The 11,973-nt window shown below is 31.1% G+C and overlaps 1 protein-coding gene across 7 annotated transcripts in view; it reads left to right on the forward strand.

Moving 5' to 3' along the window:
• Window positions 1-904: 904 nt before the first annotated feature.
• The window catches only part of LOC111635651 (luc7-like protein 3), a 46,465-nt gene continuing 35,396 nt past the window's right edge, over window positions 905-11,973 (forward strand). For 2 of the 7 annotated variants that reach the window (XR_002758414.1, XM_023380674.1), the window contains exons 1-2: window positions 905-1,205; window positions 9,202-9,358. Coding sequence is in view for 5 of the 7 variants with exons in the window: in XM_023380674.1 (XP_023236442.1) it covers window positions 1,195-1,205; window positions 9,202-9,358 (168 nt within the window). In the remaining 2 variants the exon portion in view is untranslated. The remainder of the gene's footprint in view (window positions 1,206-9,201; window positions 9,359-11,973) is intronic. The other 5 variants (XR_002758413.1, XM_023380673.1, XM_023380676.1 and 2 more) reach the window with 4 other exon arrangements.

Consider the following 11,973-nt stretch of genomic DNA (forward strand, 5'->3'; position numbering starts at 1 on the left):
TGACAAAATAGTAAGCAATTGTTATTTTGTTATGAAAAATTAAAAAATAACTAAAGTAAATAAAGATTAAGTAGAAAAGAGGGTAGAATTTTTAAAACTGGAAATCCTGTTATGATGGATAATTGTTTACATAAATTGATTGCTTATCTATCAACCATAGTATCATTACTTATTTTCAACTGTCAGAGCTTAACAAAGTTATTGTGAAAATAGAATGTTTGTTGTTTTATGAAATTCACATAGCACATGCATACTTTAATCTAAAATTTGAGAATTAACTTACCAGTAGCAACAAGTTAAATTGCAATTAAGATTTGAAAGTTAAATCAAGAATTAATGCACAGTGAAGATTGATTTTAACTGAACTCTTGGTTTAAATCTTATTCCAGATTTACGCTGAGTTGGTGAACACAGCTGATAATAGAATCTATGAGAGTTGATTGAATTAAACCTTAGTTTGTCCTCCATTGTATTTCAAATATTGTATTGCTATCTTTTAATGTTTTTGCATCTATTTCAGTAGATATGTTTTTTAATAAAAGATCAGATTTGAGCAAGTTTAGAGACCCAAAATTCATTTCCAGGCATGCTCCATTTTATTAGTAGGCTGCTATTATCAGTTTAGACAGGTTTCAAAGTGACTATAACAAAAGGCTTCTATTGTACTAAATAAATACATTGATTCAACAAAATGTCAACATCAAATCTGTAATATAAATATTTGCATATATGATGATAACTTATTTTAAAAGCTCAGATTGCAGATGTTATAGGCTGAAATTTGATCCATGCTAATTTTATTTCTAAACTTCTGTAAATTATTTGGCTGTTCAAATAAATTTGGAAAAAACTATAGAAGCTGTGCAGTTGATATGCCAATACTTAATATATTATTATACAAATATAGTATATTTTTTATAAATATTTAATATATTGTATAAAAATCTCCTAGGTATATAATACTCTTCACTTCTCTATGGAAATAAGAGTATTAACCAATTATCTTATATATGTTAGAACGTCTGAATATTTTGGAAAGATAACAAGAATTTAATACTTAGTTCAAATTAATATTCTAATAAATAGTTTTTATTACAGGTATGCAAGCATTTTTTAGTGAAATTTTGCCCTAACGAACTCTTTATAAATACAAAAGCAGATTTAGGACCTTGTAGTAAAATACACGATGAAAATATGAAGAAAGAGTAAGTTATTGCTTATTCAATTTTTTATTATTATTTAAATATTTAAAAGTAGAGGAGATCAGATTTATTTTATAAAATGTTTACTGTATAGATCAGTATTAAAAAATATGGATACTTAATATAAAAAATAGATATACCATTACATTTTGATGATAACTCTAATTTTTTTTTTAAATTATCAAAATGAATTTGATAAATTTTAAAAATTGAATTAAGAACAATATTGAAATTAGATCTGTTCAATTTTGAATTTTAGAAACTGAAAATTAAGCTTAAGACTCTTTTTCACATACAGTTGACCCCCCTATAACATGGTAGATACGTACCGGTTTTTATGAATCCATTTTCTACGAGTCCAGCCAATCATAGCTCGGCACATATGCAGTTTACGACTACGGCTGTTTGAAAGGTTTCTTCCATAAAATTAATCGATTCTAGACTAATTTGACTCAACATTTCCAAAATATGTATAATTTTTTGGGAATAATCCATATAAACTATGCTATAAACAAAAAATTGAAGGATTACTTAACGAGTATGCACCGTTTGACGGCGCCATTGCTTAAGCTTGTTTTCGTCGTGGAGCTTGTCATCAAGTGGCGCTCATGTGCTTCCTGATAAATTATTTTTTTTTGCGAAAAATTCACTGAACTTTGGAGACATCATTAATATAAATATAATTTTTATGGACGTTAAATAATAAATGGTTTTTAGTAGGTCTGCTGCTCGTTTAAACTCAGCAGTTTGTGCAATATCCGCTATTGGTCTAGATTTGACCAATCCTGTCGCAACACGAGTCAGCGATAACGTTTTACTGAATTATAGGAGTTTTTTTAGCGTGTTTGTACAAATACTGTCACAATTTTTTTGCTGTCTTATAGGAATTCAAACTATAGGAACCCGTATTATAGGGGGTCTACTGTAATTGGATTGAAACCATAACTGTGTGGTGGCTAGACATGGCACCATAAATTGCCATTGACTTATAATTTCTATAAAGCCTTTTACTTGATATGGTCTTGCAAACTGCCTTATATAGCAAGTTTGTTATTTATGGATCTCTACTTGAATTATAATATATATGATCTTAATTTAAGTGATTTTTAATATACTATGATTTTATGTTAAAAGAAGAACACATTTCTTAGTATATATGTAAAAATTAAAATTAAAACACTATATATATTCATGCAAAATTTATTAAAAAAAAAAAAAGCCAACTTGAAGATTTATTCCTTAAATGAATAATTACTTATTCATTAAGGAATACATCATCTAAAATTTTAATGTATTTTTATCCTGCATGAATTCTTGTTTATGCATTTTATATCAGTGGTGGGCAACATCTGGCTTTCAAGCCAACTCCAGTCTCCAAACATGTAAATTTGCCTGAGGACAGTTTAAATATATATAGTAAGTGGCTTGCAAAATACAGTAAAACTTTGTTATTTCAATATTTGATAATTCAAAGTCAAGTTTACTCCCTGGTCATGAAAATAGGATTTTGCATATATTTTAGTTTGGATAATTTGAAATACACATAAAATGAAATTTGAAGTCATTATCTGGTTCTATGACCCTCAAGAATATTGTTTAATTTGAAATCTTTCATCATATTACATGTTTATAAGTTTCCATGCCCAAGTATCAGTTTTGGTTTCAGTTTTACCAATTTTGTATTGTTAATTCATTGGATATCTATTCAAGGTCATTTGGACATTGTATGCATTGCCAATGAAGAAAAATTTTTTTATTTTTATGGAAGAAATCTGTTTTGCATTTATTTATTTTGGGCATTTTCCTCAAAAATCTACTGTTTCAATAATTTTGAAATCCATTAAATACACTGTATTCACGATACAATGCATACTTAGAGCTTTAGCTGTTAATAGAGCTTGTTTTCATCAGACCAGATGATTTTTGTAATCTCAAACTCAAGACAATTTGTGGTAATTCTTATTGAAGCAGTTAAGCTTGTTTTGTATGTTATTTTCAGGTTTTACTTTGAATGTAATCTGATTATGTTTTCATTAAGTACACTCCAACTGATGGATTTTTCAAAATAGCTTAAATTATAAGTAATAACAAGAAATATTAAAACATTTGTAAATGAATGGGTGAAATTATGTAAGATAATGTCATAATTTTATTCAAGAATTACAAAAAAACTGATTTGAAAAAAGTTCAGATAATTTGAAGTTGTGTTTTTGGTCCTTTGAGTTTTAAAATAATGAGGTTTTACTGTAATAGCTTTTTGGGAGAAATTATTCTTCTGCATGCTTGGTGAAGAAAATAATGCTGTGAGCCTTGTGGGATCCAGAAGACCCTGAAATAAAACACTACATTGTATGGTCTGTTTAAAAAAAATATGAATATTATTTTAGTGTGTATATATAATAGATTTATAAAAGACATTATTTGAAATAAAGCAATCATTGCTTTACATGAAATATTTATTCACACAACTACACAATAATATAACAAAAAAGTAATGTTTTTTAACAAAAATAAAAACTTTTTTTCTTTTGGAAATCATGACGTAATCTAACCATAATCTAAGTATTTTGGCTTAATTTTAATGGCACATAATATAATTATCTATTAAGGCATAAAAATTAATCATCTTCAGTTAAAATTTGAAATTGTGAATTCTGGCATTTTTCACATACTAATTTTGCATGTTCCATGCAAATAGGTCTGGAACATTCTTTACAGATGCCCAGCAGCTGCCTAAACGTTTATCTACTGACACTGTGAACGTGTTAAAAATCAAACACAAAAATTACGAATTTTACACAAAAAATATTAATTACAATTTTGCAANGTACAGTACATAGAAGTATTAAGAAATACAATTAAATATAGAACATTTCTGTGTTGCGGTGTTATTGACAGCAATCTGTTAAATTTCAGATATACTCACTAGTACTTTCAACGGTTTACAACCGTCATCTTCAGGCAAAATTGAATACCTTTGTTCTCAAATTGACAGCTGTTAACGGACTTTTCAAATTACGTAATGCACGTGGTTGGAATATAGAACAAATTAGTAAAAATTGAATAATTAAATATTTTTAAAGAAACATGCTGTAATAACGTGAACTCCCCAAAACATATAAATACTGAGTGATGGTGCCATGCATGGTAGTGGAAGAAAATCAGATCACAAAATTATAACTTGGATTGTTTAAATAAAGTTATCCATAGCTATGGTATTTCCAATGTCGGCGCATTACACGGCAAAGCAGCAGATATGTAAAGGTTTTCCCATATGAATATTTGCCTCCGATCATTACAATGCTTAAATAATTTAATGCGGTTCCAAAGTGGAAGATAATCTTGGTCTATAACCTTTTTCGCTTATTCTGTACCTGATCTGTTATTTCTAATGTCCTCTTGATGTTTGAAGATGCAGGACCATATCATTCTGGTGGTAGCTCCAATATAGCTAATTTCCTCACCTGATATTGTATGTTTTAATGGAATTTTATAAACCCCCGATTTTTCATTCAATGTGAGAGTGTCTCTATCATTGCACAATGTTCTTCATAGTGATGGTTGAGGAGTTATAGGTAATATAAAACCATACTTCCTGAATATGCGTGTTATTTTTAGTGAGATGGTGCCCAAGTACGGTATTGGAGGGATTATTATCTTTAGGCTTTCTTTGTTGCAGAGAAAAGATTTTGGAAACAATTTGTTTATGACCCGGTTGTAGAGATATCGATATTTGGAATTAGAATATCTGGCATTGCGCAATGCTCTGTTAATAATTTGTAATTCTTCATTAATTAATGCCTGGGAGGATGGAATGAGGAGCGCTCTCCGAATAAACGAAGTAATAGCGGAGTTAACGAAGCTTGAGGGCTGGAAAGCTGTTACAGGGATAATATCTGGCCCTCTATTGTTTTTGTGGTGCACCGGAGAAGTTAACTCCAGAGATCTATGCACTTCTAAATCTAAAAAGGAAATTTTATTATCTTGCTCCTCTTCTACAGTGAAATTGATAGAAGGATATATTGAAGCTAGTATTTGAATAAATTTGTCTAAATCTTCTGCTGAGCCGTCCCATGCAAGCAAAATATCATCAATGTATCCTAGATACAAGATAGGATAGTGGATTGTTAAAGGTGCATGGAAAATACGATACTCTATATTCCTCATGATGAGTTCTGTTAAAATAGGTGACAAGGGGAGCCCATTGGTACACCCTCGGTTTGTTTGTATATTTTGCCATTGAATTGAAAATAGTTATTTTCTGTGATAAATAAAAGAGACTCATGCAAATGTAATACATGTTATATGGGATGCCCAGAACTCAGTAGAAGTGCATTAGCAAGCATGACAGCTTCAAAATGTGGTACCGATGGATATAATGAAATAGCGTCTATTTTGTACTACCGGTACGAATTAGTGGGAAGGTTACTTAGTGTAGCTACAATGTTGGCTTTAGCATTTAAAACGGCATTGGTTACCAAGTTGGAGGGAGGTACTAAAGCAGAGATATGTTTTGCCAGTGCTGTCTCGAGGAAATATGTAGGATGGGAGCATTTATTAATTAATGGTCTTAAAGGCCAAGCAGGTTTGTGTGTCTTCACTTCAAAGAATAATCTTGGGCAAGCAATGTTCGTTGGTGGATTAAGAGAACCAGTTAAAGAAGCTGTTACCCCTGTGAGTGCAATAATCTTACGTGTCTTCCTTAGTATAGTTGGTGTCGGATCTTTCTTAGTATAGTTGGTGTCGGATCTTGATAGGAAATCCTGGTTTTTGCATAATACAAATCTTTTATCTCTATCTGTTACCAACAGATTTAAATGATTGCTTGTAAGATACGATTTAACTATCCGAGCAGTTTGTGCATTTGATTTGCTGGATTTCGAACTTTGTTTTGATGCTATGTTGGTTATTGCAGAAAGCTCCAATTTAGGTTGCAATTCTGGACAGCAAGTGTTCTTTATAGCAGCAATGGTGGGAGGAATGAGTTGTGCATAATCAAACGTTGGAGTAGTATATGTTTCGGACCTCGTGATATTATTTGATGAATATTTGCTGGTGCATTTGCAAGATTATAATATGGAATTTCAGTGATTTTACTTTGTTTGTGGCAGGACGTTTTCTGTAACCAATAATATTTACTATTCAATTTCTTCCTGACTTCTTGTGCATTTTTGTTAGCAATATATCTTATCTTGTCCAGTTGTTGGTACAGAATAGATGGATCACACTGCTTGTCGAAGAAGAAGTGGGCCAGGTACATATTATCTTCTACTTCTAATATCATTCTGCGTTTATTCTTAATAAGTCTTACTAGGAGACTTCGTTCCATTCGAGATAATAGAGTTTGAACTTCCATTGGAAATGCTTTGTATTTAAAAGAAATGCACTTGGGGATGAGTCCGTTCTTTCAATGTTTTAATAAAAAACCAAAGTTGGGCTTTTTGTCTCAACCGCGACGTTCTGGTATCCAATAAAGCAAGGAAGTGTTTTTTAGTAGTTTCCATGAATGAAAGTAAAGTTCACTTCATGCCAGCGCTTAGAAATTAAATATAGAACACTTCCGTGTTGCGGCATTATTGACAGCGATCTGTTTATATTTTCTGTAAAACTGGGCACCTTGCCTGAAAGGCGTTGTGACTTGTACCTCCTACCATCTTGCAAGTTTTTATTAGTCTCTTGGCAATTCACACATTTTGGCCGCTTGACTTTGTTTTTGCATTCGGTGTAGCAGTGTTCACCCGTGCAGTGGCTACACTGCTGTTGATTCCAAAACTCCTGTGCGAAATGGTTGTAGCCACTTAAAGCTACAACCATTTTGCACAGGACAACTGCACTTAAAGCACCTAACTATGTGAACAAAGTCATCAACCTTGACACTGCCCCAGGCCAGATTTGTCTATTTGAAACCAGAATTTTCCTGATAAGAGGGGCCACACCCAATATCACATGCCTACAACCATCTCTAACATTGCCTTTTTTAAGGGTTGTAATGAGTTTACACTTTTGTTGAAAATCATCTAAACTTGTTTCTGGCCAAATCTGGTTTTGCTCATAAAGTATTTTTGTAATAGTTTCCTCCTCAATGTAATTTGGCACGTTGATCATTATGACTTTTGGACGTCTTCCCTCTGCAACCTTAGTCCTGACTTTGGTTGCCAGTTCTAGAATTTCCTCAACAGCACACTTTAATTTCTCCCCGTCTTTGCACAAGGAAACTTTGATACATATCCTGTTACCGCTCACCCCTCTAATAGAGCAGACCCCTATACCCAATTTGTTTGGCTCTATCTTTTCTTTCAGTATCTGAGTGATCTCTTTCATGTCCGTGGAACTACCCTCTCTCGCCTCTTGTGGGTACAGTAGTAATGCAACTTCCTCTCACGTCCCTTCCTTGTTGATTTTCTCCTTGATGATTTTAGTAATATTTCTTGTGGTAACACTGAGATTGCTTGGGGCCTTTACGGTCTCGGCATAGCTTTGTATTGCTGGTGTGACCAATGTAGGTCTAGAGTCGATTCTTTGGTTTCTAAGTTCCCTCAGGACCCCATAGAGTTAGTGTACGCACCCATAAAGTTTTGAAACCATATCCCGGATTTCGCCTCTAACTTTAGTGTTTGGGGAATTTCTTCTGGAAACTGGACAGATTTCTATAATCCTTCCTAATAAAATAAGCTTCCTTCAGAACCTGGTCCTCAAGTGGTTCCAGCGACACCTCTGCTCTCGAATCACCATCTCTGGTGTTGTTATCACCTCCAGGATCTATCTAACCAGACAGTAACCCCAATAAACCCATAGACTAAACTACAAACCTACCCCAAAATATACAAAACTTATCAACTAACTTACACTAATATGTAAGCTGTGGCCAACTGTAAGTGGCCAGGACACCCCGTTAACCTTACCAGTAACCCCCTAATACCACAAAAGCAAGTTAGCCAGAATAAACCCAAATGGTCACTAAAAAGTTAAGACAATGAAAAGCAGAAAGTCAATTGTAACAATGGAAAAACTAAAACAATCGAAATACAGAGACCAGGTGCAACGGAAAAAAGTTTAAACCACTGTTAAAATCATTGCAATGATGGTTAGGACCATTAATAACTGTTGAAAATACATTTTTAACGGAAGATTTGAAAATCCCAAGTTTGAATGCAAGGGATGTTGAGAGTCTTCCCTCTGCATGGAAGTTTATGGTTAAAGAATTTACTAAGAGCTCTAACCAGTTAAAATAGTAATTTTATTGGATGTGTTAGTAATTGTATTTCTTAATACTTCTATGTACTGTACATATTTTATATTTTTATGTTACTCCATTGGTTATATACTTTTTTGTTAATTTTATTTTATGTTATTCTGTTGCTTATTTAATTTTTAATTTTGTATTCTATTGGTGGAATGCTTTAATTCAAATTTCATTCTTAACCTGAGGATGGCCTGTAAATCAGGCTGAAAACGTTTGTTTTGGAAATAAATATATTTCTTGGCAAAGATAAGGTGTTATTTATATATATTATGCTGATATTTTACATATTTTTAATATCATAATAGTTAATTCGTTTTTAATACCTTCATTGTCAACAATCTTTGTTTAAATCATAAGAGTAAAATGTAATTTAATGTGAATGTTTGAAAAGTTAGAAGTACACTATACTTTTCGAAATCCAAGTATGCAAACTTACAGTGCAGTGTTTAGTACTGATTGAAGCAATCAGTCCACAATATTAAAAACATTTCTATTTAATGAATAGTATTGGTTCTTTAAATTTTCTGTAATAGTAATTTACCAAATTTACTGATGATATTTTTTTACTTTTAATAAATAACAAAAAGTAATTACCTTTAATATTATCTTAGTTAATTTGTTATAGATATTGTTTAATATAATTATATAGTAATGATAATATTACATACTGAATTACTTTGTGTATAATAATATAAATTATATATATATACTTATTTATTTGTGTGTCTGTATGTGTAAAATTTGTAATATCTTTAGATACGAGCAATCAAACCATTACATGAAATCACATTATGAAGATGAATTTTTAAGATTTTGTCAAGGCATGCTAACTGATGTGGAGAAGAGAATTCGAAGAGCCAAACAAAGACTAGCACTAGGACAAAAAGAAGGAGGAGTAAGCATGTTAAATAATGTAAAGTAAATTCTATAAATTCCTTTAACTTTTAATTCAGTAATGCTTATCTAATTACTTTTATGCAGCTTTTTAATATTGAAGCTATCACATAGTTAATATATGTTTTGATTCTGTTTATAATTTAATTTACATAACAAATATGTTACAATTTATGGAAGATTTAGTTTTTCATTGTTACAGTTATATTATTTTAGTCATTAATTATAAAACACTAGATTTAAAAGCTAAGTTTTAATTTGATTCTGTTTTTAGTGAACTTTTGTTTGATAGAGAATAGATATTTGGAAAAAAAACTCTTATATTAGCTATATTTAGCAGTTTTTAAAACTTTGGATTTGTATGAAAAATTTAATGTAAATAAATATTTCTATAAATTTGCCTCTAAAATGATTATCCTTAATATATATATAAGTTTGTCTTTGTTAGTAGTATTTAATCTGAAATTTCAAAATTGTTTTATTAGTTGACTTGAAAAATTTAATAGCAATTTATATATAAGTTATATTGACATTGCATCTGACATCTAAATTTCCATTAAATATGTTTAAAGTTTCTTGAATACTTTAAAAAATATTTAATGTATTGACACTTATGTATCAGTAAGTTAAGTGTTCAAAAAAGTATAAAATTACAGTCTTTCCCAGAATAAGAATGGGGTAAATGCTTGTTAGTTTACATGTAGGAAACAAAATCATTCTGTGTTCATTATGAATTAGAACATAATATACAGTAAGACCCCACTTAACACAGAGGATACATTCCTAGATGACAAAGTGTTAAATGAAACAACTTATACAAAGTCATTTTAACACAGAGTAAATAGGAAAAGGGAAACACTCAACCAAAAATAAACAGATTTTACTTTAATTTTAAGTTATTTTTACATTAATTTGCATAATAGTATATGTTAACTAACACACAAATGTATGCACACAGAAATCTAAAGTTCATTTTTGTGATGAAGATCCTAGCTCTTCTGAAATTCTTGTTTTTTGTGATAAATTCATGTAATTTCATTTTTCAGTTTTTTTCTTTCCTTAATTAAAGGTTAGTAGCAAGAGATTGCATCCAAAATGCCTCTTCTTGCTTTTGCACTCTTTTGAAAATCTGGATCATTTGCTACAATTTGATCAACAATTTTGGTTATTGTTGCCAAACTTTTTACTAAGTTAAATCTGTAGAGAAATTCTTTGGGTTCTTCATTTTCAGAATTACTAGTTTCCAGTTCTATATGAATTCCTTGTTCTGCCAGTTCTTGAAGGTCGTCATTAGTAAGGCTCTCATCCTAAATTTGCAGTAACTCCTCAATAACCTATTTGTCTACATCTCCTTGTCCTGCTGTATTGATTAAGTTGACAATTTGGTCAACCTAAAGATACCGTGATAGGCTCTTGTTGAGAATTCTTGGATACCTTCAGCCATACCTTTTTCCACACTTCGTTCATGCATTTATCAGTTAATTCTTGCCAAGTGAAGTTGATAATGCCTATGGCATCCATAATGTTATATTTTTTCAAAATTGTCCCAAACAAACATAGATTTAAGGAAAGTACAGTGCTATGACGAATTGCCACCTTTTGCTGATTGGTTTGTGTTTGGGAATAATTGTATTATATATGAATAAATGAAATACACGATAATTTGAATTGGTGTAAATTTTGAGCTTGTTTTTAGGCTTTGAGCAAACTGCGTTATATTGAATCACTGTTAAGCAGGGTCTTACTGTATATGGAATTTTTAAAGTTTTCAATATATATATATACATACAGTAGAGCATTGATTATCCGAATGCCGATCAACCGAAACCTTGGTTAACCAAAAGTGTTCCAGTCGGACTGTGTCATGCTGAATCAAACATTTTTGATACTAGATTAACTTCTAAAGTATAATTTTTTTTTTATATATATGTTACCGGCAAAGTATGAAAAGCTGGCATTCTATAGAATACCTAGGCATTGTATATAATGCCTGGCGTTTTTAGGCAATCTATGAAATATGAGAATTATTACATACTTTCCCTAGGCATTGTATATAATACCTAGGCATTCTATAGAATGACAAATGCTATTTAGGCAAAGTATGAAAAAAGGTTCTGATAAGGCTATTATATAAATGACGTGCATTCCTCAAAAATACAAATGTTATTCTGAAAAAATAATGAGAGTGCCATTAAAAAAATTTATTCAAAATACGTAAAGAAAAATGAAAGTTGTACAAAACAAAATTTATGCCTTTCTTATTAAGGGAAACAAAATTTTCATATAAAAAATTACAATTAACCTACTTGTTGCAACATGGTAGGCTTGAATGACATTTTGAATTACATTTCATTACATTTTTCACGCAAAGACATTTCATATTTTGGCACTTTGTTTTACACATACATTTGACGAATCCTTGGCCGCTTCCACTGGACTGAGCAATTGCAACTGACCGGAGAGGAATTTCATGGTCAGGAATATCTTCAATTCTAAGCAAGTTCTTGGGGCATGGAGTGAATTGTGATCTCGCATATACTTGTTTTAAAATTCCTTCAGAAGTTCCAAGTCGGTAGAAACCATCCTCTGTCACACTCATTACAATTGCCAATATATTGCGCGAATCACCTCGCC

The sequence above is a fragment of the Centruroides sculpturatus genome, unplaced genomic scaffold (assembly GCF_000671375.1).
Source record: "Centruroides sculpturatus isolate CEXI.00-Female unplaced genomic scaffold, Cexi_2.0 scaffold738, whole genome shotgun sequence".
Lineage (NCBI taxonomy): Eukaryota > Metazoa > Arthropoda > Arachnida > Scorpiones > Buthidae > Centruroides > Centruroides sculpturatus.